The sequence below is a fragment of the Anser brachyrhynchus genome (assembly GCF_964034855.1).
Source record: "Anser brachyrhynchus genome assembly, chromosome: 8".
Lineage (NCBI taxonomy): Eukaryota > Metazoa > Chordata > Aves > Anseriformes > Anatidae > Anser > Anser brachyrhynchus.
In genome coordinates this window covers 20,613,836-20,641,575 of record NC_137702.1, presented here as the reverse complement: position 1 = coordinate 20,641,575, position 27,740 = coordinate 20,613,836, and the positions used below count along the sequence as shown (strand labels likewise).

The 27,740-nt window shown below is 41.7% G+C and overlaps 1 protein-coding gene across 6 annotated transcripts in view; it reads left to right on the top strand.

Annotated features, from left to right (window-relative positions):
• Positions 1 to 27,740, top strand: part of COP1 (COP1 E3 ubiquitin ligase) — a 133,438-nt gene that overhangs the window by 25,062 nt on the left and 80,636 nt on the right. For all 6 annotated transcript variants that reach the window (XR_013954233.1, XM_080601948.1, XM_080601946.1 and 3 more), the window contains exons 8-11: positions 268 to 344; positions 5,368 to 5,425; positions 9,475 to 9,589; positions 13,118 to 13,253. Coding sequence is in view for 5 of the 6 variants with exons in the window: in XM_080601948.1 (XP_080458074.1) it covers positions 268 to 344; positions 5,368 to 5,425; positions 9,475 to 9,589; positions 13,118 to 13,253 (386 nt within the window). In the remaining variant the exon portion in view is untranslated. The remainder of the gene's footprint in view (positions 1 to 267; positions 345 to 5,367; positions 5,426 to 9,474; positions 9,590 to 13,117; positions 13,254 to 27,740) is intronic.

The following is a 27,740-nucleotide window of genomic DNA, read 5'->3' as shown; positions in this document are numbered from 1 at the left end:
GATGTTAACTGAATCATTTTTTATTTGAGTATAAGCTTCATAACTGCTCTTTTGGGGGGGGGAATCACTGGCTGTGGAGTTTCATAAACAGTTGGAGCGAAACAAAGGGGGAAAAAAAGTGTAAGGACTTTTAGGTGGAAGCTGAAGAAATGCAGATACAGTTGGTTATTTGCTTGGGGGGAAAAAACACCTCTAAATACCATATATCGAAATGTGCTTTCAATTCATGTATTGTCAGTTTTGCTGTAACGTGGCTTTCTGTTTCAGGAAATGAGTGGCTTGTATTCCCCAGTCAGTGAGGACAGTACAGTGCCACAGTTTGAAGCTCCTTCACCTTCGCACAGGTATGGAGCTTGCAACTCAGAACGTGGATTTGAGACTGTACATATTGCACTATACTTGTTAGTCTTTTCCATGCAATGCACAAAACATAAGTAAAACTAGACTTTGAGTACCATACAGTATTTACCTGTTCTGTTTTTGATTGATACAAACTTTTGTAGAAGAAAGTAGTGAAAGCAAAGAAAGCAAACACCATCTGAGACTACAGTTGGATGAAAAACCGCATCTCTTACCCGGATACTGTGGAAAGCTGATGGTTTTAAATGTAGAATGGGTTAGTTAACTTGAGTTGTAGCCCTTTGCTATGGTATGAAACATACATACGTGCTACCTTTCCTGAACATTATGCAGTTTTGCTTCGCATATTAAAAGTCTAAATCTTGTATGATAATGTTGTCCTATAGCTTTTCCACTCAGCATGAGCGGCTAAAGGTGTAGGCTCACAGAATCAGATTTAAACAGAATCAAGAGCATGCATATTTTAATCTGTCTGATTTGATTTAATGAAATATATTTCTAATAACATACTTTCAATGTGGATTTTTGTCTGAAATATTGCATAGTCTGGTTTCTTGATGACAAAATTGCAGATGCTTCTTATGTCCAAGTTGCACGTGTCAGGGTTTGTAGTGTTCTACTTCTTTATAGCCCCATTTTTTGGCTGTAGGAAAGCTCAGGTTTTACAGGGCCAAGTTATGTTATTAAATGAACATCTCTCCTACCTGTCCCAAGTGTATTTTCCTAATAGTAGAGTTCTTTGTGGTTGACTTTGTTATAAAACTTTATCAGTACCTTTTCTGCGATTAGGAGTTTTAAACCTGGTAGTACAGAAGTAAGAAAGAAATGATCAGATTTCCTCTCCTGGAGACATTTCTATATAGTGTTTTGTTATGGAGCATAGCAGTAGTAGCCGGGGCTTTTACTGAGATGCTGTTTCTGGACATAGAGACAAGTATCTCTCATTTCTAGGAAATTCTAGTTGGCCCTGAGGGAAGGGACAGGAATATGGCCAAGATGGATGGGAGCAGTGTTTGTTACTCTGCCCTTTGCTGCTTGCCCAGTTTTTGGATGCAGGTGCATCTTCATGTGGGTTACTGCTGTTCTGCTAAGCAGCAGTTTTGTGAAGCTGATGAGGTTCTTGTCAGGTTCTACCAGTTTTCTGGTTATTGGCTATTAAACAGTTTTGCTTGTGGTTTGTTTCATGTTACTGCTACTTGGGGAAAACTTCAGCATGGGTTGGGCTGAACTTGTTACTTGTATGTTGAATGGCTTCAGGCCTAGAAACCTTTTTTCTGGGAAGATTGTGTTTGAGTAGACGTGTGTTACTTGGGGCAAGTTAACAAACAAGCTCCCAGAGAACTTTCTGTTGAAACCTGTTGACACCTGAGAAAATATTTTAAGCCCAGGAGTTTTTGTGAAAGGGTTTACAAATCTGCTGTGTATGACCTACACTGGTTTCAGTCTACTGAGAGTTCTTACCATTTCTTTATGGCTGTTTATTTTGTGTGGTAGGGTCAGTCATTCTCGGTTCTTGCTTTTGAAGATGTAAGATAATGTCTCAAATATTTCAGGGAGTTTCAGCTAAGGTCTGCTGGGAGATGGTGGTGTGGATCAGACCATGGCAGGTGCAGAGACCATGGGTTTGTCTTCTTGCCAGATCTTCTTACACTTGTCCAGTTCCATCTTGGCTGGGTCTTGAACCTTTATGGGCTGTTTTCCCCTCTGCTACAAAACAATACCAAGAGTGTGGTAAAACAAAGTGTTTAGGGTTTTTCTGTAATGTTTGGGGTTGCCTTCTCTCTGTGTAAGACCTGCTTTTCTATTTCTTAATGACACTGCTGCATTAAGACATAGTTGTGAGTGGTCAAAGAAAATAGTAGGTGAAGGTGGTGTTTGAACAGGTATCACTTTTTGCCTGGCTGTTGCAGCTTCTTTCCCTGTCCTATTCAGAAGTTGTGTTTTTATATATTTCAAGTAATTGAATGGGTTTAAATTACCCAGCCTCTGATTCCAGAAACTTCTACCCCTGGAAATTCACTTTCTTTTCATCATTAAATTTAAGTTCTGGAGAGTATTTCATGAATTAATTGTTATTCCTCATTGGAAAGAATAGTGCAGAACAACTGATAGGAGCTTTAATCTGCTGTTTTTTCCAGTTCTATCTTAACTGATGTATTTAATCTTCCCGTAAGTAAAACCAGTAAGAATGAAATACAAATGTTTTTGAGATAGCTTCACTTCCTTCATTTAACTTCAGTTAAAATACTAAACTTGCAGAGACTCCTTAAACTTCTAACAGAATTAAAATAGTATGTGTATTTAATAAAGAACATAACTTGTTAACATGCTTAACACACTGAAATTAAATAGTCATATAAACTTACTATTTTATGTCATAAATAGCGCAAGGCCATTATAGACCCAAGCTGAGATTTAAAAAAAAGTCTCTTTAGGCTTTGAATTTAAAGCTCAAGAATATAGTTCTCAGGAATTCAAAGTTTTATCTGGTCTCTGGTGACTTGCCCTTATTCATCTGCTTCCTCTGAATTACAAGCTTGCTCCATTAATTCTGTTTCTTTTCATCCTTAATAGCTTTTTTCCTATCCCAAACATCTTGAAAATGTGAAATTATGGTGCCTCCCCCCATCTTCCTTTTTAAGTCCTTTAGCAAAAAAAAAAAAAAAAAACAAAAACAAATGCTATCACATTCAATACACTCTCTGCTTCAAGAAACAAACATTTTCCCCTTTATGCTTGTTCAGGGTATGATGAAATACTCAATTGGGTAATAGCATGGCACTTGTTTACAGGATTGCAGATTGCTGGGTTTGTATACTAATAGAGAACAAGATGGGAAGAATAGGGAAAAGAACAAATAGTTCTGGGTAGGGTTTTTCTGAACAGGCGCATGTGCTATTTTTGCTATCAGTAAATGGTGCAAACAAGATACACAAGTAAGCAACTTCTGTGACTAGCTATTCAGGCAGTAATAGCAATGACAAACTATCACTGTAATAGGCATTTCTCAGGAAAGATTCTGATCTAAAAATTAGTTGCCTGGTAACTCAGCTTCAGTTATCAAAATCCTGATCTCCTTCCTCTCCACTTGTTCTAATTACTCTTCACACCCGTAAGACTCCAACAAATGTGGTTTATAGACCGCAGGTTGCTGTGTTGCTGTTCGTCTTGTTCCAGGTTTTAAAATGTGTCATTTTAGTGTAGCTGGATCTTTAACTGAGCCTACTGCTGCAGCTTCTTAAGAAGACTTTAGAGGAAACTTGCATTTTTCTGATTTTTTGCTTCCTGTTTTTTAAAAGGAAAACATACAAGCTTATGCCAGCTAACTCTGCTACAGGCACTGCACAGAAATGACTTTGAATTTGTATTCTGGTTAGGGAAATGACGTCTGCACTCTTGAAGGCTCTACATCACCAGACAACCTGCAGCAGAACGAGACTAGACACTCTAAGTCTCTGTGTTTTGCTGTTAATTGCCACTATACCTGTCTCGGAGTGGAGTACTTTTTCATTGCTTTCCAGCCAAGTGTCTTACTCATGCTGTTCCTGGCAGGATCTGCTGTACGTGTTTCATTATTTCTTGTGGCCACATTCTAATTTAAAGTTCATTGTCCCTGACCGTGCTTGAAAAAGCTCTGCTGTTTTCTCCCCTGCAATAGCTAGCAGCAGATAATGATTTTTATCTCGTAGATTTTCTTTGTTTGTAGCTTTTGTCTTGCTTGTAACAGAACTCCAATCAATCTCATCTCGCTAGTTAGCCACTAGCGATACTTTAAAATCATCTCTCATCATCTGTTTCTACTTCCTTCTACCTCCAGGGGAGCTTTAAAACATTCAGAGAAATATTTAAGCACTAGTACCACTATTTCATCCTTCTAGACTTGCAAGTACCCTGACTGGCATTTCAGCCAGACCACTTGTTTTATGACCAAGGATGTCAAGTGTACGCATCAGTTCTGGCAGCCATTACATACACATCAAGAGGTACAACTGTCTCTTACAAAACCAGGACATACGAATGTTCTGGCAGCTTTTTAAAGAAACCAACTTTCTCAAGCAGTGCTTAAACCCAGGGTTACCTTATTAAGTAAAACTGAGAATAATGAGCATAGCTTCTTTTCTGCCCAAGCCAAATGACATAGCAGAAGTGAGTTACAGAATAAAGATTTTCAGAAACAAGCCATGGTAACTACTTGCAATGTGTTCTCTGTAACTATTAAAATGGCGTTCTTTTATGTTAACCTGCATTTTAAATTTTTGAATAAGAGTTTTAAACCGGCTCTGGTGTTGCATTTTGATGGCTAAATATTTTGCCTATAAGAATACCGAACCACCTGTTTTCTGACTGTATCAGATGCTTTTGCATTCTTTGGAAGTTAAATTTCTGGAGTTAGCATATATATTTGAAAACAGTGATTTAAGGTATGCTGTCATAAATACTGATTATGCATGGTAGTGGTTTCTAGTAATAATCCTGGCTGTCGGTATTGCGTTTAATTCTGTTTCGTTGCTGGTATCCTGTATTGATTCAGAAATGCCTGGAACACTTGTCTTTCTTAAGTTGGTTCCTCTATCTTCTTGTTCATGGTGCTGTTTCAAATGTCACAGCATTGAACTTCTCTTTTTTTCCAAAGGAAGTGAAAACCAATGGTGGCATGTTATTTTCAGAATGTCTTATCCTGCATATTTTGTACAGAAGATGACTTCGCATTCTAATTAAAAATTATTAGATTGTGCTATACTTAATTGTGTGTGACAGTAAACAAATTTCTTGTATATACAGAGATGATCAACATTCTGTTGTAGACATCCTGTATTTAAAAACAAAACAACACCCCCTCCCAGCCCCCCAAACAAAAAACAACCTTGTGTTCCCTGTCTGTGAGATGGATTTCAAAGGCAAGTGGTGCTACAGGATATAAGGGGATGGGGGAGAGCAGAATGGGTTGGAAATGATAAAGGATGATTGTACAGTGATTTAAGCAGACTATTTCTTTTGGTTTTGCAGTAGTATTATTGACTCCACGGAGTACAGCCAGCCTCCAGGCTTCAGTGGCAGTTCTCAGGTAAGGTAATACATGTGTCTGCGCACAGGGGGAAAGGAAAAGCAGATGTGGAGGTTGGGGAGAGATTAAGAAAAACATAACACATTTCAGGGTGCCAGTCAACTGGCCTCTTGCTTTAACTGGTGGGCAAACTGGAGGGGATTGTCCCCCTCTGCTCTGCCCTGGTGAGGCCCCACCTGCAGTGCTGCGTCCAGGTCTGGGGCCCCCAGCACCAGAAGGATGTGGGGTTGTTAAGAGTGGGTCCAGAGGAGGGCACAAAGATGCTCAAGGGGCCGGAGCACCTCTCCACAAAGAGAGGCTGAGAGATCTGGGGCTGTTCATCCTACAGAAGAGAAGGCTACAGGGAGACCTTACTGCAACTTTTCAGTACTTGAAGGGGACTTTAAAAAAAAAAAAAAAAAAGGCGACTCTTTACTCCATCAGATAATGACAAGAGGGAATGGTTTATAAACTAAAAGAGGGGAGATTTAGATTTCAGGTAAGGAGGAAATTCTTCACTCAGGGTGGTGAGGCACTAGAACAGGTTGCCTGGAGAAGTTGTGGCTGCCCCATCCCTGGAGGTGTTCAAGACCAGGTTGGATGAGGCCCTGGGCAACCTGATCTAGTGGGTGGTGTCCCTGCCTATGGCAGGGGGTTGGAACTAGATGATCTTTGAGGTCCCTTCCAACCCAAGACATTCTATGATTGTAGCCTCAGAAATGACTGTTCATGGTTATGAATGTCCATAATAATGCAGACAAAGAAAATTAATGTAGTTTATTTAGACATGTGACTTAATTCCCAAAGCTGACTCTACCGAGGCAGAGGGGATGTGTTTTGCTCTCCATTTCTTCAAGTCGGCAGTATTTTAGGAGGGATGTGAATTCCTCACCCTTTGCATTGACTTAAATAATTTTGGATCAACTCTGACTTCTAAAACAGCAATAGTTGTTCTCCAAACATACAGTTGCCTTGTAGTTTGTCATTGTTAGGGCCTTACAAACTGTACTAAGACTTCATATTGCAAAGGGCAAAAAGTTGAATACATAATGAAGCAGTTTGGCAGGCAGCCTCCAAACTCAGTCCGACCTGCGTGGCCTAGCTCCAAAACCATGGCAGTGCTGTCACTCGGGAGCGGATCAGCTGGGCTGTGAAGATCACACTGGTATCCAGATCACTGCTTCAAAAGGGGTTTGATTATAACCGGTTGTTGGTTGCATGCTAACTCATGTTTCTGGTGCTCTGTTGGTGGGCACACAAATATCAAGCAACTGGCAAATTAACGGGTGGAAGTGCTGCTGGATCCTATTTGACAGTAACTGATAGACGTGAATTTAGGGCTTTTGTGTGTGTGCAGGTTTTTGTTTGCACCTGTGTAACTAATAGGTAATGAGAAACTTTCCTCTATTAGCCTGTGGAAGAAAGTTTGTAGTTCCTGATACTGTGGTCTGTGAGGTTTTTGCTTGAATGAAGGATTGCAGCTCCACCATGCTCTAAAGGGCATGTAAATTCTCAGTGGGGGTTTTATGTTCAGGATTGATATGGTATAGTGTATTTGTTCTCTGCTGACACTACTTGCCTCGGTGCTTTAATTTTTCCTTTGAAATAGAAAGAAATGGCATAGCTGTACTGCACAGAACAAACAACCTAGATTTTTCTAGTCATTCCTGTGACAGTCTTATTTGTGAGAGTAATTTTTTGTCCTCAAATGCGATTTTTTGTCCTTGACAGTGCAAAGTCTGTATTCTCTAGTGCAAATTTGCTAATCAAACTTTAATGTATGTTTGGATGGGGAGTTGAGAGAGAACTCTTAAGCCTTTCATTCAAAGGTAGTCTCATTTCAACAAGAGTTTACAGCAAGAAGTTATTTACAGTAAAAACAGTTCTAAGAATGTAAATTCAATTGTGTACTTTAAACTGTCAGTCACGCCAAAAATCTTAGATTCAGCACAGCTGCAGTACAGAGCTGTGCTGGAATGGACAGAATAACTTGCTTTCCTGATAGGATGACTCTTGGCATTGCTTGCAAATGTGTTCTTAAAGAAGAATTTATATACCGCTGAGCTACAGGACAATTTTCTTCCAGAGGCTGAGTTTTGGAAGTAAGCAGTGGATGAGTCGCATAGGTCCTGGGGAATCCTGCAGGTAGTATTTAGTTGCAGTACCTCCTGTTTTTGCTGTCAATAAGGAGCTTGTATACAGCTGTGAAGCTCTTCCTGTTGTTTAAGAGGACTCCTTAGGGTGCCTACTGAAGTTCAGGCAGAAGAATAACTCTTGATAAGAGTAATCTTAACTAATGTTCTCAGCTGGAACAACTATAACAGGTTTCTTAGTTTCCATAACACAGTGAGCAGTTTTCACTCATTTCCCCTTATTTCTTCACTCCTGTTTCCTGGCATTGCTTAACAAGTAGCTGTGAAGCAGACTTGTTTGCTTAGAAGCTCAGCACGTGGTTTGGTAAAAAGGAGTCGCTTAAAATCCTTAGCTGCTGAGCATCATGTCAAGATGGCTTAATGCAGATGGGTTCCCAGCACAGCTGGATCGCTGGAGACCTGCTCCAGAGGGATTTTCCTCTGGAGACCAAGCAGGTGTGTGAAATGGCAGGCAAGCTGCTTCAAAGCACGGGGGCCACCTCAGTGTGTACTGGACCCATCTAGCAGATCAGATTTAGGCTTGGGTTATATCGCTCATCATGTCGCAGGCAGTTTGTCTTAACGAGACTGAAGTGCTTGCTCCTCAGTACTTTGAGTTGTCTCAAGCCCTTCTTGCTTCTGGTGTGCTGAGAGAGGCTGGAGCCCTCGCAGGCTGGTGCTCTAAATTAAGAGAGATGCCGTAAAAGTGTTCCATTAAATCTCTCTTAAAGCTGTTGAAGCTTTAGAAAATTGCAGTTAAAAGGTGTTGAGGTAGGAGTACTTTCCAGCGTTGGAGACGTGTTTTGAGATTGGAGCTGCTTTCAAGAAGAAAGAAGCTGTCGAGCAGAGGCGCAGTCAGCGTGTGGTTGTGAGTCACGATGCCAGCACATAGCCAGGGGCCTCACACAGGAGCTGGCACTTGGAGATTTTGTGGCTTGGGGTTTTCTTTCCTCCTTAAAAGTTAGGATACTGTTCATACAGCTGTAAACTTAAAACTAGGTTCTAAACTTAGTTAATTCTTGGTAGCTTTCTGGATGGTTGTGGTGCACGCAGCCTGTTCTCCTGCATGGACTGAGGGGGAGTTAAGTCCTTCCTGGTGCGTGCTGGATGGGTTTTGTTAGTGCTGGGGAGTGGCACTACAGACCTTGTGCATGTCCAGGGGTGCTCACTAGGAAGTCTTCGTTATGGAGCTTGTTGGTTCTTGGATCTTTTAGTGTTTCCTCATTAGCTCTGAGCAAGTGTGATGTGTGAGACTTTAAATGTAACTTAAAAGCAAGGTGCTCTTCATGCCTCTTCTGTAATAGAGGAATTTGTTCCTTTCACTAGTGATTAAAGCAAGTACTTTTTCTGGTTCCTTTTGGGTGAGAGGTGGTTGATGCAGTTTCAATCCCTTGCTTCTGTCTCTCACTACTGCTGCTTGTGTAGGTTGGGAAATGATTTGTATAATGTTTCCAAGGACTTCTTTTCAACTAACCTTTGAACTTGATGGTGTCTTAGTGTATTTCTGCTTCTTTATTTGCTTGCTTTTATAGTTACTGAGTTACTTTAAAAGAAATAATTTAGTAACTACCTCCTTAAAATAAACAACCCCTCTTTTCAGGCAGTTTGTCAGAGCTCTAGCAAGTATTTCTTACCCGGTCCATGTGGTGTGAGAACTGGAAGCCCCAGGGGTTGCTGATGTTCTGTGTATGAAGCTGAATTTGCAAAGATTCAGAAAACAAGGACTGTCTAAAAGCAGCTGCTCATCTGCACCCTGTAACTTGGCAATATGAGACCCTAAGCATAACTTGATACTAATAAGATCTTTATTGTCACTTGTAAACTTTTTAACTAGCCAGATATAATCTATAAACTGTTTGCAATTTATTAAAATCTATTGAAATAGCAACCAGGCCTGGCTTTACCTTTCTGAAGAAGAATGTTCTCTCCTCCATTCAGACCAAAAAGCAGCCCTGGTATAACAGCACGCTAGCCTCACGACGGAAGCGGCTCACGGCTCACTTTGAGGACCTAGAGCAGTGCTATTTTTCCACAAGGATGACACGTGTCTCAGGTGAGTTCTTGCTCAGTGTTCAGCTCCTGACATTAGTTAACTTCTACAGTCCTACTCTGCAGAAAAGAGGGAGCAGCCTTTACCTTTTCCCTGCCTGGGAGTGTTGCTCTACATATTTGTGTATAACTCAAATCATCCCACCTAGGTTTTTTGACTGATCTCTGAGGTTTTTAAGCTTATAAAATGATTTCATTGTTTAGGAGGGGAAGGGAGGCCTATATTGTGCTGTAATGCTGTACTGTGAAGGGCATAATGCATAATAAACAACTTCACTGATGCTTGTCCTGAAGATGTGAATGCTTGAAAGCAGTGACTGGGTAGCCTTTCTACTAGGCGTGGTATTAACACAGTAGTTAAAATGCTATTATCAAAATACTGCAGAAGTAAAAACAAACTGATAAATGCTTGCATATTTAATGGCCAATATGACACTTGCATGTTATCCTTTATGTTGTCTAGATCGTGAGTCTTGGTTAACAAATGGCTTGAAGTATACAAGCTGAGTGTGCAGTAGTGTCATTATCCCATGGGGCACACCTTAGATTTAATACTTGTTTTGTAGAATTAGAAGCTGTTTTCACAGTTGCCTAGATTGCTTCATTCATAATTGAGTAACAGTGTGACAGCAGCTAGAGTAATTGTTACGTAGTGGATGGATGGTTCTTAATTACATAAGAAGATTCTCCTCAGAAACGAATGGGTCAAATGAATGCCTCTCGAGGGAGAGGAGGGTTGTTCTCTGGCTCCCCTGGGGAAGAAGCAGGCTTTGGGGGGAAGTCATGTGCAATGAGCTGTGGCAGGCAAGAGATCTGCAGCACCAGGCTCTGAGCTGCAGCTTATACAAAGAGTGATAGTGTGCAGGGACGAGTGGGGAGCCACCAGGGATGAGAGAAACCTCAGAGGCATAAGAGGGAACCAGGCAGAGGTTGCTGTGGCAGAATATCTTCCTTTTGTAGCCTTGGAAGGCAAGGATCAACCTCTAGAGGACACAGATCAGCAAGCAAGCTGGGGCAGAAATCCCTGCTTTTTCTCCTCCATGGATTTAGTTTTTATCCACTTAAAAATCATCAAGCTCTTTCTTTTTTCAATTTTTTAAAAAAATAGCTTTTATTTTATTTTTAAAGGCTGCCAGGCATTTTAGGGGAGCTCATGCTTGGGCGAAAGACCTGGGCATAGCTATTTCAGGGTGGTGCCTGGCTCAGGTCTTGTTGTGCACAGCAGCATAACTTTAACAGTGTGTGACACATTGGGAGAGTGCTTCAGGAGCTGGAAGATTGGAGAAGCTGCTTGTGTATGACCAGCCTGTCTGCTGTGAAGTGCTAGCAATGCTTTGCAGACTACAGTACTTCACAGATCACACTGAGATGCTTTCATGCAGTGTTATCTGGGTGATGCATAACTGTGTTCATGTTAAAATAATACCTTTATTAACCGAGGATAACAAATTGGACTTTTCCCGGCATTCCCTTGTGGTAGACATCCTTCTTCATAATTGGAACTATAAATATGAATGCGATGAAACTGTTTTATTTGTGTGTGTCAGCTGCACCAAGAGTGGAGGATTTGCAAGTGCAAGTTTTTTCCTAAATAAGGGATAACCTGTAATACTTAATTAGGTTTTCTTCTATTCTGAGTCATTCCTGCTTTTTGACACATTTTAAATAGGATTTAATGCGGCTGTATGCTTTTTGCAAGATATATGTTTTTGCAAGAGATGCCTGAGAGCCTTCTAGTAAGGAGTGGAGAAGTAATATAACTGTAATTATGAAATGGCCTTGCACTTTGACAGGGAAAATGTCTTGAGAAATAACACTCGGTTTTCCAGGCATAGATACAGAATAAATTATAGGAGGACTGTGTGCTTGATCTCAAAATATGGGAAATGGAAGAGTAGCAGCTATTTGCTTCTATTAAAGTGTCAAAAGAGGAAGAAGGAGTCTTTGAAAAATACTGACTGATGTTTACATACTTCTTAAGCAGTTTCCTGTAGTGGTCAGGTGCAGATGATTTAATTTAGAGCAGTACTTTGTTCGTTTTGCTTATTTTGATCCATCTGACATCGGTAATGTACCTATGGCTAGTACCCTTAAACATGCTAATTACTGGCCTCCCCTGTTCTTTTATACAATCAAACATTAAACAGTGTGTAAGGGAGGCTTCAAAATGCCTTATGACTGTGGAGCAGTGTAATTATTTCTGATGGCAGGGAATTACCAAGGTGCAGAAAGTGATTATTCTGTTTTCCCACCAGAAATCATAGCTGAATTTTACTGTTGAAACCTACTTGTTTTTTTTACCCCACTATTTCCAAAGACTTTTAGCGAGTTGAGCTTTGTCACTTCCTTATGCTATTGATAAGGGAACTGATAAGGATAACTAGAGCATGAATTCATGACTTCAGAGGCAGGAGTGGGCAGTGTGCATTGTGCTGCTGCTGCAGTGGCCTAACAGGAGGCGAGGTGTGCAGTGATGTGACTTGCATGCTGGACTGCCTGTAAACTGAGGTGCTGTGTATTAGAGCAGTCACTGCTCTCAGCTTGGTCTCTTACACTGTATCGTGCAAAAAGACAAAGCATATGTAGCGTTAGAGGAAGAAAGGGGGAACTGCTGCAAATTCTGGGGGTAGTTACAAAGCCTGAGGGCTCTGTCTGGTGTTTGACTGCAGATGCATGATCACTTTTAGGAAAGCTGGCTTGTCCACGGGGCATTGCTGTAAGCTAGGAATTTTTCCTTATTTAGGAAATTCTAAATTTTAAAATGGTTTAAACAAAATTCCATTCATACTGAGGAAAGTTAGGACTTGAGGTTGCAGGGAATAATTTTTAGTTTATCTATACTGCAATTTAGTTTTAACTTTTGTAGCAAACTTCCATTTTCCACAGAATGTTTATCATCATTATTCAAGCTGGCTCAATTTCACCTTGTCTGCTGAAGGTCATAATTTCACAAAGCTTACAGCTCAGGGAGTCTTCTGGTTTCATGCTTGTCTCCCTTCTCCAGCCATGAAACAGCTCTCCCCTAGCTCTGTTGCTTTTGGAGTAACAAGAGAAACATTTTCTGCTAGAAGTATTTGGAATGTAATTGACACCAAATGTAGGCATATTGTAACTGAAGTACAATTCAGGGGAAAGGGAATATATTTTCACTTCCATTGAATGCTAGACATATTCTTTACACTGCATGTTGATGTGCTTTAGGATTTTCTGTTAATAATCTTTGTGGCCTACGGGCTTTGAATTTGACTAAAATAAGTGAGCTCATCTACCAGGAAAGCTGTATTTGTGATCACAGGCAGATTCTCAATGCAGTAGGTTCACTGGAAAGACTTAATTTACGCTCTGAAAATCCTTCTGCCTTCAGGGAATGCTAGAGGTGGGAGATAAAACCTGTTTTTGACCAAGAATTCTTCCCAAATAATGGGCAGATGTGGTGTCACATGAAGATACGCATTTTGATGATTTTGCTTACTGCTGTGTTTATTCACCTTCTTATTCTTCATCCTTCCCCAACTCTGGTACCCCTCCCTAGATGACAGCAGAACCACAAGCCAGCTGGATGAGTTTCAGGAGTGTCTATCCAAGTTCACACGCTACAATTCTGTCCGCCCCCTGGCAACGCTGTCCTACGCTAGTGACCTCTACAATGGCTCCAGCATAGTCTCCAGGTAAGAAATACTGTGCCTCTAACAGCGTGTTTCATGGTGATACAGGCTGCTGAGGCCAAGTTAATAACTTGTACAGACCATAACTTGTTTAATACACGTACAACACTTGACTGTGGCTTCCCTGAAATAGTTTTGCAGGTGTATAGTTATCATTGATCTGTGAAGGCACACAAGTACCACAGTACTATCTTCTTCCAGTTTGTGTTCAAGACCAAGTGCAGAACCTTTGAGATGCTCACGAGCATCTGCAGCCTTTTTGGTAAGACATGAAGCCTATTGTGGGCTCAGTGCTCTTCATGTTAGTATGGTTGCGTTACAAGTGATACAAGTCTAGGATTTTAAGAAACACCCTTTTTTCTTGGTATTGGTAACTTTAAGAATCCATGGTGGTGTTAAATGGTGTTGGTGGAGCCAGTCATAATGGCAGGTAGTAAATAGCTGAGTTGTTTGTAGCTGTGGTTGCTTGACTTCTGCTAAGTGTTGAAAGCTGTTTACCATGCTTAAACTAGTGAAGGGGTGGCTGTGGTAAAGCCAACTTGATAACTGCTCTTGCCAACAACAACTCTGCACCCTCTGCCATGTGGGATGGTCATGTCCTGTGCACCACTCAGGTTCATCTGAGCCCGCAGTGGACCTGTTGAGACACCTAAGCTGGTGAAATGTTTTTTAACAGGGTTAGTTTCTTCTAGTTTAACACCATGAACCAGCTCCCTTAGGGATCAAGCCTGAGAGAGTGCATGGGATGGGGAGAGGCTGGGACCTGCCAGCAGCCCTTACCTTCAACTGGTTTCAGCAGCTGTGGAAGCATACCCTGGGGGATTTAATTAGTCTGTGGTAGCCTGTTTAGAGCTGTTGGTAGTGTCAGAAAAGATGATGCAACATATTAATTGGGATTTTTTTCTATATAGCGCATATTCAGGACCCATTAGCTTTTCCCAGGCACATTTCACAAAATGAAATGCATTTGTTCGCAGCAACCTTATGAGGAGTGGTAGTATCATCCCTATTTTATAGTTAGGGAGCATGGGATCCAGAGTGGCCGTACCTGAGGTCTTGAAAGAAACATTACAATAATATGATGAATTGAGCTTGGGCTTTCTGAGTCTTGATCTAATACCTTTCACCAGGGCCATTCAGACAGTGACAGAACAGCTTGAATATTTCTTGAAAGACTACAAGAAATATGCATTACATGAAAAAATTGAAGCATGTGTAGCATAAAATATATATATATTTTTAAAGCAGCATTGATCCCTTAACTACTGCAATATGTAGCAGGAATGTATAATGTCTGACTTGCTCACAGAGGTCAGAACACAATAATCACTGATCTGACGTGTATTTAACCCATACTGATTAGGTTCACGCTAGCTGCGATGAAATGCAGATGGGAATCTCACTGCAACGTAGACAAACTTCCTTAGCTACCAACTTGAGCATGGATTGGATTTTGCTCCTTTGCCCTTTCTTCTCCTTGACATTCTGCAAGAACAGCATTTTTGTGGTATTTGGTTAGAAAATGCTGGAAGGGCAGTAAATCTCACTCTGGTTTTGAAGGTATTATAATTCTTGGGTGAAATATAGGTTTGAGAAGTATGTGTTTTATTGTTGTTAAAAATGAAGATACTGCAGGGCCTCCCTCCAAGCCAGCGCTAGAATCAGTAGTTATTTAATGTTCAGTGCATTTAACTCCGAAAAGCTTGGATTCCAACTTAATGTTCCTCCCCTGCTTGTGCTTTTTATTAGAAGCATTTTATATTTTTTTTAGTTTTTTTAGTATGTGGCCTGAGTAAGAGTTCACATTTGAGTGTGTCTTTAAGTGCTTTGGTACAGAAATGCTGCCGAATGTTCTGCCGTTGTAACTCTAGTTAGCTTCTGGCTAGCCAAACAGTTTCTTTAAAGTTTGAATTCGTTAATCAAGAATTTGTATATAATATGTGCTGTCCAACACATTCTGCTGTTCACCATTGTTCTTCGTCCTAATTAGTAGGCTCAAGTTCAAAGACTCTGAAAGTAATAAATGAGGTGTGTGCGCCTTGGTGAGGGCAGCTTAGGATAAAAAAAGCTCACAGGTAGCCACGGATGAGGTGAATTAATTACCAGGGTGCTTTAAAAAGATTTCTCACTGAGTGAAATGCTGTGAAAAGTTTTATTGTTTAGAGGAGCAGATAAACAATAATATATACACTGATTCCTGAATGTGCTCCTGGGCATGCTGTAGGAATCTTGAAATAAATGACAAAAAGATGAGTCTTACTGGTTAGCTGTTGCTGTTGACAAAAATCAATCCATACGTAGCAAAGAAGGTTTATAAATAAGGAATCATCATCGATTAAAAAATACAACCACAACAAAAACACAAAAACAACCAAAAACCAATCACCTGTACTTTAAGGGGATGTTTTAACTATATTTAGGAATCCAAGTGGAATTTACCTGAAGTTAAACTTCCTTGTAGGTGATTTAGCTATTTTTTATATATCAAATAAATGGATGTCATAAACTGACAGAATACAAGGGTGCGTGGTTTGCATTGCTTTAACCCTACATGAAGTTCATGTACCAGACTCTGAAAACTCCGTTGGCTTGAAGTTTTTAAGATATATTAGCTCTGTGTGCGAAGGAAGTTGATGGAAACATGTTCCTTATCTGCAAAACCTGGTTTGTTTATTTATAAGGGAAATAAAACTGGATTTATGGGAAAGGGATGAAAAGTGTAATTAAAGACTGTATATAAGCAGGCTGAAAAAGCCCCCAAGCTGAGCAGCAGGAGTACTCTCCCGAGCCACTTGCCACAAGCATATTTATGAATGCCTGGACTTCCTGAGGACTAATAAAAGATGATCAACAACCCCCTGCACGTTGTGTTACCTGGAAACGTCCCGGTGAAGTACGAGGAAAGCTGCTGGTGCCTTTCAGGCTGACTAGGAGCCAGGGCTCCAGTGCTGGTGCTCCCCGGGCAGCATCCACACGGTGGCAGCCTCCGGTTGCGGTGCGGGAGGTGGGCAGCGGCCGGTCCCTAAGCTGCATCTTCCATCTGGGATTTGCCATTTTATTTAATAAGGTGTGTGCGCTGCAAGATGGGTAGCCTGGCCAGGCGTTCTTGCTTTGCTTAGAAGCAGGGCACATGCATGAAAATTGTAACCCTCCTCTTTAACCCTTATTTGCTTCAGGAGAGACCAAGAGAGGAGGATGAGCAGTGGAAATACATGAGAAGATTTGCAGTGGCTAATTGTTTGGTTTTGCTTTTATTAACATTAGGGTGACTTTTTAAGCATGCTTTGCAGTACGAATGTGTGTGTATACCTCAATATGCTAAATGTCTTTTCTACGCCCAGTTCTCCAAGCACAAAGTGTTTACATGGCTTTCCTGAATATGTGAAGTTTTGCTAGAATTGGGCCAAGGAATAAATTTTGCATTTATTATGCCCCCAGACAGAACAGTCGTCAGAGCTTAACTTTTCTTCTCTCCACTTACTGAGGCAGTAAATAGTAGAAGGCTTTCTTTCAAAGATGAGACTGTAAACTGCAGCGTTAGCATTACAATGATTTATGTAGAAAATTGCTTTAGCACTGTCAGAGGCCTTCAGAGAGTAATGTGGCAGTCTTTCATATTTCAAAAACTGAACAGAAAAATACCAGAAAGGCTACAGCAAGATGTCTGTCTGAAATCTGGTTATCAGCAAGCTGGTTGTCCCTGCTGGGGGCTGTCCCTACTGGGAGTCCCCACATCTGGTGGAAATGGGGGTGCTTCTGTCCCAGAAGCCCTGAAGATTTTTGGGGCAAATGGTATGTGGGTTTTTATAATTACTTATACTTCAAATGTTTCTGGGCTAGTTTACCACTTCTCCAGAAGGTCTTAAAATGACATCCAAAGGGCTTTGTATACAAAGCTCTTTGGATACAGTCAAAGTACAGCCAAAGCTATATTTGCCTAGAGACTTAGTTATTTACCTCATTAAAGAAAAAATAAAATATGTGGCTGCTGAAATTTCACTCATCAAGATATGGCTTTTACCTTTGGGGTCTGCTTTTTTTGATTTATTGTTTTATTACTTATTCTGTTGCCTGTAAGCAGTGTAGCGGATCTGAAGAGACCTTTCTGAGTGTTCAAGCAGTACAATTAAGCCACAGTTTCAAGGTTGTACTTCTGTTTGTGTTGACCCTTTCAGTAACATGACCTGAAGTCCTTTCTTCAAAGGTGAGATTAAAAGAAGAAAACCCATTAGGAGGACGTTTTCCATCTATTCACTGAACCACTCTATTCTTTCGTTCCCCTTTTTTCTTCAGCTTGCTTGCTTGTCCATATAAATTCTGAGATCTGTACTTAATAAGGTGCCTTTTAGTTCTGTGTCAACCATAACAAGTCTTTTTTGCCTCTTTCTTTTAATGCACCGGGCTGGCTGGGATTAGATGAGCGCTTTTATTAAGCTTGTGACCAGCGATGCCTCTTTCTTGGTGGTAAAGATGAATGAAAGAAATGTGCAAGTGGGTTTATCCTTCACAGGATCATGTCTGAGTGCAATAGATGTTGAGAAGGTGAGAAATGAGGAGGGCTGAATTTTTTACAGCCTTTTCTATGTCGATCATTTTTTGAAATGGACTCTTATTTAAAGGTGGCAGTTCTAAACTGTGGATGGATCTGTCTTGGCTTGTTCTTCCGAGCTGGAGAGAAGAGAAATGCTCAGATAAAGCAACTTTAACTGCAGAGTGGCAGAGGATATGTGCAGTGTAATACCTGAACCTCTTCAGTGTTTGTGCCCTTCCTGTGGCTCTGTTACTTTGACTCACATGAAGTTTTGGCTTCAAGACCAGAGGTTGTCTGGGGTTGAAGTGGAATTGTTTAATTTGAGCTGGGAAAAAAACAAAAACAGAGCCTTTCTATTACTTTCTCTCCTCTTTCTCTTGAGCACAGAACTCATACATTGCCTAGTACAGAGCTATGGTCTGGATCCCGTGAGCAGAAGCTGAATACAATGTGTAACCAGCAGGAGGGTTACACAGGTGTCAGCTCCCAGCTCTGACTTTGGGGCAATCTCAGCTCAGCAATGTAACCCTCCTAGTCCTGAGGACAGGCCTGTATCCCAGAAGGGGCTGTGAAACTCAAAGTGAACTTGTCAGCTCATATCTCCAGTCCTTAATGGAAAAAATAAACTTTCTGGTGCTTGTGTTGACATTGCAGAGAGTCAGAAGTCTGTTCTTCCATCTACATTTGCATTTACTTTTAGGGATAAAATTTACATAATTTTAAATTGGGAAGCTAATGAATGAAAGTTTCATAGCCACCAGTGGGATGTTATTTTTTCTCTAGTAATTTCAGACTATCTGGTAGTAAGATGATCTTTTTCCCATTAAGCTTTTAGTACTTCAAAGCTGTCTCCATCTGCAGATAATTAGACGGGTTTTTTAATTTAAATCAAATTTTATGAATTTTTATGAATAGTCTGAAAAAGTATTGAAGAGTCCTTGATCAATGTGGGAATCAGCTTTTAAACCAAATGTATTAAACAGAATGATTGTTCCTCATGATCTTTTCTATAACGTGGAGCAATTTCCTGCAGCTGATGCGAGCGGTTCTTGGGAAATGCTGCGTGGTGCCCCCTGGCTGCAGCCCTGTGCTGCTGAGCACTGGAGCAAACCCTGAAGAGGTGGCGTTGGACTGCAGACCTCCCAGGGTCCCTTCCAGCCTGGATATCTTGCGTTGTGTCATTAGGTAAAGCAACTTGTAGCTAAATGCCATTTGTCAAGGCTTTATAAATCAATTCCAAGCCTGTGGACTGTGGGCTTGCACTAAAGGCACGTGGTCAGCTTGTTGTGTTTTACGGCTTCCTGCTGAGCATCTTCCTCTGGAGGCCTTCTCTTTGAAGGAGAAGCAGTGTCCTCCTGTGGCTCTGCCACCACGCAAAGTGAGGTTTGCTTCTTTGTACTTTGGGATGCCCCGCTTGAGAACAGATGTTAACTGGCAGAGGACCATTTAGTCGAATGAGACCGGGCTCTTCAAGGACTGGCTCTGTAAAAGCGCAGGGATTGACAGCGGATGCTGTAGTGCAGAAACATCCTCTGAGAGGTGGATATCCAGGATGGAGGCTGCTAGCACGTGGAAGGCATGTCGCATCGCTGTATCCCCCCTTCCTGAGTGCTCGGTCCAACAGGCTTTTCTGCGAGGCTGCAGGCAGCTGCCCTCCCGCTCCTGTCTAACAGGCAGCACTGCTGGCAGGCGATGGCTGTGATCTGACCTCAGAAATAGGACTTGCAGCCGTGGAAGCTGTGGTTTTGCAGCATCTTTTGTGTGGAAAACAGCCTTGATAAAGTTAAGGACAGATTTTCCTGAATTCCCCAAACTTGCTTCCCCCCTTCCCAATTTTACAGCTTTCCGTAATTGTTGAGTTGGATGCAGTGAGTCTCATGGCTGACTGCTTGAGGAAACAAAGCCCATTGTTCATGGTGCAGGTAGTTTATTGGGGTCTCTTTAATTTCTAGCGGTATCTGTTGGAAATGGCTTGCTTTGGTAGGTCATTATCTGAAATAATTAGCGCACCTTTAGATTTTTTATTTTCCTTCCTTGATTAGGGGAGTTAGTTTGTTAAATGACAGTTTGGCACGCGGAAATGTGTGGGGTGGTCTTAAACAGCTTGGAGAAAAACCCTACCAGCAGCTCAGCCTGGAGAAGAGGCTTGAGCAAATGGTAATTAAAAATGATTATTAATGTTAGATGGTTATTAATGTTGGCCCTAGTAATAAATACAGGGTGAGACAAAGATGTTTTGGATTCATGTGTTGCCTAAGTGTGTTGTAGAGTAAGTTATGAAGTGATACTGATGGATATGATCTTGTAATCATACAAACAAGCATGTATTTGTGTAAATGATGGTGGAAGTCAGGTTGAGTTTCTCTGCATGAAACAGAAACGAAGGATATTGGGGCCTGTGGAGGGACTGCATTTTACAGTCCCAGGGCTGATGGATGTTTTGTATGCTGAACTCTTTTTTGGATACGTTTGTTCTACTGCCTCTTCAGCTCTGTTTGCAGCTGCGGTGCTCTGGTTTGGAGAAACAAAACCTTTGTTGGCAGCGTAATAAATGTGGTGGCTTGGAAACAAGCTTGCAAGCTTTTGAGTGGCTTTATATTTAGAGGGAACTTGAATACCCATCAGAAGTGATTTGAGTTTATGCCCACTTAATGGCACGATCCTGCTAGGATGGTACTGCTGTACAGACAACCTTTCAACTGGTCTGAGTTAGGCTTTGGTGTGGAATAAGTTTTACTCCCTCAAACCTGCTTCATACGCAGCATGGGAAGAGGCTGCCAGCTTCCTTTCTGCTTTCAAGCTTGAGAAACTCTTTCAGAACAGGTGAGTATGTTCGGAGACCTAAAACCTCTTCCACCTTAATATTTTATGACGTTCAAGCTGTGCTTGCGCTACTGTCAGAGCTGTTAATAAGCCGTTAATATCAGCAAAGCTGGGGGAAATGGAGGATCCTGTTCTTCAAATAGGAATAGGTTACCTGAAACATTACAGCAGGCAGACTGACAATTTGGCTCAAATGTTAAATGGCATCGTAAGAAAAAATGACATCATAAGAAACATTCTGCATTTAACTGTTGGCAATTTTTAGTTAACATTTGTCTACTCCAGCTTATTTAAAAATAGTGTTTTTGAAACAACTGAATTTAATCCTCATTAACTTGCACGGTGGTTGTCTGCAGTGACTTTGGCTCATTGTACTTCTGTGTATCTGGCATATAAACCCTGGGACTGCCGTCATCTTCTCTTCAGCATGCAGAAGAGCATCGCCTGGCAGTAAAGTGGCTTTTTATCAATACGCTTTATGTTCAGTTGCTTGCAAAATTCAGTAGTTCCCTATAGGTTTTCTCATCATTAGTGCTAATTAAGCTAGGTTCCCCTGAATACTTATATGAATAAAACTTATTTAGTAGAATAGAATGTCCCTAGCTACACAGTCTCATGAAGTTAGAAGAGGTTTTGGGGTTGTATTTAGAGGAGATTAGTTTCAGGGTTGCTTCCCCCCAAAACAGAGGGGATCTTGGTTTTGAAAGCTGAGCTATTGCTGGAAGCAGTCTTTTTCATAGCATAGTGCATTCACTCTCTCGTTGGGTTTAAAAAAGGAATGATTGTATTTTATCTAGTGATTGAAAAAGCATGGAAGTAGCTATGTTGGTTTTGACTTCAGAACTGAGAGATGGAACTAAACCTACCAAACCTCAATTTCAGTTTAATATTCTCCTTTAAATATACTCTGAGTGGATTGGAAGTATTGCGAAGTTGTCTCTGTTAGAACTGATGGCATTTCATTACACCTAAAAGGATTTTTGTAAGCATGAAATGGGCTTAGAACTAGGTCTAATGACATTACTTAGTCAACTTGGTACCTTTTTATACCTTTCTTCAAACAGAGCAGAATAAAACTCTAGGCTACGGTGGCTGTGAGAAAGATGCTGGAAGTGTGACTGCAGCATGATTGGTGCAATAATGTCTTCACAAGAGCCCAGAGCTGAGGACTCACCTCCTCTGTCAAGTGCAGACTTCAATAAACAGTGATGTCTTTCCTTATTTGTTTCCCAGCTGATAGGAGCGGTTATGAGTAAAAGGTTATAATCAACACACAAAGAGCTGACGTTCTGCTGGCTTATTTTCATGCTACAAAGAGGCTGCTGCTAAGCAAGCCTCCATTTCCATCAGCTGCTTGAAGCCTGGAGGAGGTGCAGTGGCAGGTGTGGGTACCTGAGGTCCCTTCAAAGAGCAGCTGGTGCTGCTGAACCTACAGCTAGAGTATCCCAAACAGCTCCAAGAAATGGGATCAAACTAAAGTAGCTCAGGATCCTCTGTGCTGTTGATGGGTAGATGTGCTGTTAACCAGCAACACAGAAGTCTGGGCTGTTGGCCAGCACCACACCTTCTTGTGTGATGGTGAGGAGTGACACCACTGGGAGGGCTGCTGGCTTGCCCAGTTCTGCTCCTGGGGTGTCAGCAGGCTTCTTCCCATGATCTTGCACTTTGTTCCTCACTGCGGATGGATGGGAAGAGATTCTCTTGGCTCCAGCAGAGGTAAAACTGAAGCTTTGGTGTATTCTCCGTCTACTGCCCTGGTTCAGATCCAGATCTACTTCATACTCTGTGCATTAAGTTAACGGTGAGTGCTTAACAGGGAAAAAAAAAATTGGGAACTCTCAGGCGTGCAGCTCACAGCCCTCATGTTCTGCACTGCGTGAGACTTCCCCCGGCTGTCTGCCTGCTGTCCTGGAGCTCCCAAGCACTTCCCCCACCCCTTTCTTGGTGCTACTCAGTTCATGGAGAGAGACCCTTGTTTTGGTCAGAGGGAAACATCTAATGGTATTTCATCGTGGAAAGTGATATACTTAATTTTGGGCGGGAATGCTTACTTCCTAAAGCAATTTTCCTTTGCTAGAGGAGACCTAGGTTAAAACTGAGATCTCTGAACAACAGTTCAAATGGATGTTCAGCTTTTTTTTCTTGAAAAGCAGGGTGCACAGTATCAAAGGGACTCAGAAGTCGGGTATTTCTGCCAGTTCTCCTTGCACGCTTGCTGTGGGCAGAACAGAAATAACTGCAGGTACTGAGTGAGCTTCAGCACTGCTGGGGGTGCGGGAGCTCTTGGGGGTGGGAAGTAAATGGGAACTGCAGGTATGCTCAGGGAATAGGAAAGCCTTCCCAAGTGACTGGGTTGTTCACTTCTGTGTGTCTCTTTACAAGTGGCAGGAAGTTTCTCCCTTTGGGCTGTTAGGACCAGCGACCATTTGGGGCTGACAGACTTGTTCAGTTAGCTCAGTTGTATGTTCTCCTTCCCTTCTCTCTTCTTTCCACCCCAGTTTTGTTTCTGCTGGGTCAGTTACGCAGCTGATGTTACCGAAATTGTCCTTTTCACTTGAACTTTGCACAGAACTTATGTGTGTTCCTTTTTGAAAAGAGATCAAAATGAAAGCAGTAGAAATGGTGAAAGCTCAGAACTGATTCCATCTCCCAGCTACTTTGATTTAAAAAATTGTCTTGACCTGTGGCATAGGGGATGTGGGGATTTCCTATTTCACAAAAAGTGGCAGATCTTTTTGAAAGATGACCTCATTTTATACTTGATAGCTCTTCCCCTTGTTCAGACATCTTCGTGTCCTGTTGCCTGTTGGGAGGTGGAGGTTCCTGCAGTGTCTTCTGCACAGGTTTCTCTATGGCCTGGTAAGGAACACACTGGGCAGCCTGCTGAATGCCCTGGCCAAACATGGGGTTAGGTGAAGAGGATGCATCCAAATTACCGCTTGAAGCAAACAAATGTACAGACAGTAAATCTAAGCTCTGCAACTGGTGAAATAGTCCTGGGCTGTTACTGTATTTAGAGTGCTTTGTGCTCCACAGGTCATCTTCTGGGATGTCTCATCCACCAAAATAAGTTCTTCATCAGACCTCAATTAGTCTTGAATCTGATCCATTAAGAGGCCATAATTATGGTAGCTGAGACATCTCTGTCAGATTTGTCCTCTAATCAAGCTAATTTTCTGATGATCCAGGGTCGTGTCTAACCCAGGTTGGTGCAGTTCTTAAGGATGAAGATGTTTGCTCTGTGAGGGAATCCAGTAAGTGGCGTCTCATTTGGATAGCTAACTTGTCTGCCCGTACAGCCGTCTGCAGATCTGAAGGGTTTTTCTTTAAGGGGGACTTCCTCGGATTTAGGGACTACAGCAGCCTGGCTGGGGTTGTGGTGTGCTGGCACAGCTGATGTTTTAGAAAACCTGCCTCGCAGCACAGCAGTTGGAATGGGATGGGACATCGACTGATGGCGCTCTGCGCGTGTTGTGGCACTGGCTCAGGACTTAGCCCAGCGACAGACTTCATTTAGATGCTGTTCTGCAGTAAGGAGGAACTGATGCAACTGTCGCTTTATAATTTAAAAAGAAAAACAGTATTTTATCTATGTACAGCTTTAGCATAATAGTCTTCTGATACTGAAACTCCATACGCTTTGTCTCATAATGTCTATAAAACCTTTGCTTTTATATGTGACAAAATTTTGTCTTTGAGGTGATGAAGCACAAAATGAGTATTGTTAGAGCAGCTTCCTATGCCTGAACATAGCTTTGTTTTTAAAACCACAAATTAGTATGCTAGTGCACACTTAGTGACACTAATTACATTGCCTTAAAATAAAAGGCTGCTGTAAAAACAGTCTCTCAGGCATGTGATGTTAATACGAATTTCTGTATTGGTCCCAGGTGCCGAACAGTCTGCAGTGGTGGTCACGATGTTGGACTGTTACCTATATTTCTAACCTTTTGACTTCAATGTTTCTAAATGGATGTTGAAAGTAGGCGAACAGGCTCCAAGAAATAGGACTGGGAATTGTTGAAGTGACAGAACATCCCTGAGAGGCTGAGGAGTGGGAGCATGCAGTGAGAGACTTTCAGGAAATGTAAGCAAAGAACAAGCACTGCTGCTGTCACCCCACCTTTCTCCCACCAGTTAATGTTTCCCCCCATTTAAAGAGAGCAATCTGCCCACATTGCCATCGAATATGGGGCCAAGGTAAGATGGCAAATGGGACTGGAGACGTAGAAATAAAAACAGCCTGGTATTAGCTAGAAGTAGAATTGACAGGATTTGGTGTATTCAGTCAGAAATCATATATAGTCCCATGGGAGGGACTGAATTGTACGCTCTGTGGAAATGGCACCTTCTGCTGCCCCTGGTCTTGTTATCAAGTCAGGACTTACGACTAGTAGTGATTGTAGTGTGTGTGTGTATAACGGAAACAGTGTTCAGGGATTACCAGTGTCAGGTTCTCTCTGCCACCACCATCGTGCAGTGCAGCAGCAAGGATCGGGTGATGGTGGTGGGACAAAACAAACCTTTGTGCCAAGTGAGTCTTCTGGTGACTGCTTTCCACTTCTAGTATGAAGTGGTTCAACACCAGTTGTGCTGTCACCTTGTTTGTAAACACTACGGCTTTGTCAGCCTTGCTTATCCCCTCCCTCAGCCTTCTGTTAGCCAAAGCCAAGAGTTCAGCCTTTCTGGTGCTCGCCTTGGAAGGCAGCTGCTTCATTCCTTTAATTATTCTGATTGCCCATCTGTATGCGTTCTCCAGCTCCAGTGTGTCCTCTGGGCATGTGGCAAACACAACTGTGCGCACCATCGGGATGCAAATGGAGCAAGGCTTTATACTGTGGTAAAAATGGGAAATACTCATTCTTCACTGGTTCCCCACAGGTCTGCCCTCAATGCCAAGCCGAGCTTCCAGATATGTTTCAGAAGCAATTTATTTCCTAATTCCATTTGTTAGCTACAAGTGCTCTCCAAGGTCATGGGTTTTAGAATTAAAATGAAAAAGTTGATTTATAATCTTAGATTGAGAATAAGGAAAAGCAGCAGAGAAACCAGAACTCTTGAGTGCCTTTGCTTTCCACTTGAGGCTGGTCGCTTGACTTCTTAGGAAAAATAAAGCAGAGGCTTGGGAATTGGAGATGTCTCTCCTGTTTTCCCTAAAACAGGACAATCGGTTCCTTTCAATTTGATCTCTACAAGTAAATTCTGTAGCGCATTGATAAATCTTTTTTTGAAAAGCTCAGCAGTTCTTCTGTCCCCAAAAGATTCCTTATAAAAGTTCAGATAGTTTGTCAGAAATTGATTTTAAAAGTGTTAGCTTTAAAAACGTGGGAGGAGGAAAAACCAATAGTTAATTGCTTCTAATGTGCACAGATTTGAGGAGCAAAGGGTCACTGCTAGTCTGAAAGGGAACTTCAGTGGATGTTCAAATGCTTGAAGTACGGCTTACCTCCAGCACTTCCTTAAATATTGGAAAAAACAGAAAATACTACAGCAGTTTCCTAGTTTTCTTAGTTTTTTGTGTTCTTTGTGTCTTCCTTCTAATAGTTTTTGAATTTTTTTAAGTATCCCCCTAGCTCATTAGAAAAATCAAACTATGGGATTTTCCTTCTTGGGAAGGACAAATAAAGAAAACAATCAAGTTCATTAAACAAATGTTGCAGCCATTGATGACTAACTTGTGACAGTGACGTGCCCTGTCTTCTACCTGTGGCCCATGTTTCACTGCCCTGCTGTGCCATCTCGTGCTTCCTTCCTTTTCTGTGTACTTTCTGTTGTACTTTTTTCTCAGGGTGAGCAGGTTCATGAGCTGCAGGAAGCAGCCACGTTCTTGGCCTGTTTGGGTGTTTCTGGTGATGAGCCGTCTTAGCCCTCAGTGCAGAGGACAATGTCCAGTCTCTAGAGGTGGTTGCTTCAGGCTGGGGTTGAGGTGGGTTTATAGTCCACCTGCTCCCTTGTATGCTTTGACTATATAAATGTGTCACCTGAAAACCAGGTCTCGAGAGTTAGCCCCGTTGTGTCTTTTGGCAACAAATAAAACCAAGGTCTCCTCTGAATTTTCATACAGATAAACCTGCGCGTAAGCCAGCGTTCATATTGAAACAAAAAGACTTCAGACAGTAAGTGACAGGAATTCCATCAAGCTAGTTAAATGCAAATGAGCCTTGCTTAATACTAAACACATTTAGAAGACTTGTAGGAAAAAGTATGGAAATAAGTGTTACTATGCAAGTGGGCTGTTTGTCCTAATCCAGCTTAGTCCAGGGGGAAGCAGAGCTTTGCAGATATTAGGAATGGTTTTGTATGGTAAATAATCCGCTCCATTAGTTGTTTAAATTGTTCCTATTTCTCTTTGTAAACCACTTCCTAAAGGCTGACTGGCAGAGAAGTAGAAATGTTTTGTATGAGTCCTGTGTACTATGCATCATTTGCGGAGGGCAGGGTGCAATGCTGTGTTAGGTTGCTGTGCTGGGTTTGCCTGCCTTTCTCACGGCCGACGAACATCTGAGCAGGTGGTGGTTTACTTGTGCATCGCTTTTCTCCCTGCAGTGTCTTTGATACTGTTTGAAGGTCGCAGGTCTGGCAATCAGTTTCATTGGCTGACTCTTTTTATTAATTTTTTAATGGTATGCTAACTTTACTGACATATTGAAATACTCATTTGTTATGTCTACAGTATGTCTTTAGCATTAATTCAAATTTCTTATTTAGAGAAGCAAACCTACCCCAGGTGAGACAGTGTTCTGTTCTAGTAACTTGGCTTTTTGCAAGACATGGTAATATATTATTTTTCTTCAGCAGCAGAAGGCTGAAGGTATAAATTGAATCCAAGTAGATGAATCGCTGCTATCAGTTTAGTTGTGCTCTACCTGAATCTACGGGGCAGCAAACAGGAGCCGAGACAGCAGTTCAATTAAGATCGTGGTACAAGTAAATCCATTCTTTTGGTATATGGGCTTTCAATTATAAAATTCTTCCACAGAGCAGAGTGAGCTGGCAAGACAAGACAGGCCTGAAAGGTGCTTTTGTCCTGCCTGTATTAAAAGTGATGGGGCTGACAGAGATCTGGGGAGGGGTGAAAGCAACTTGCTGCTTTACTGCTTGCTTTGCCTCTCCCGTTTTATATAAACAGATGCATT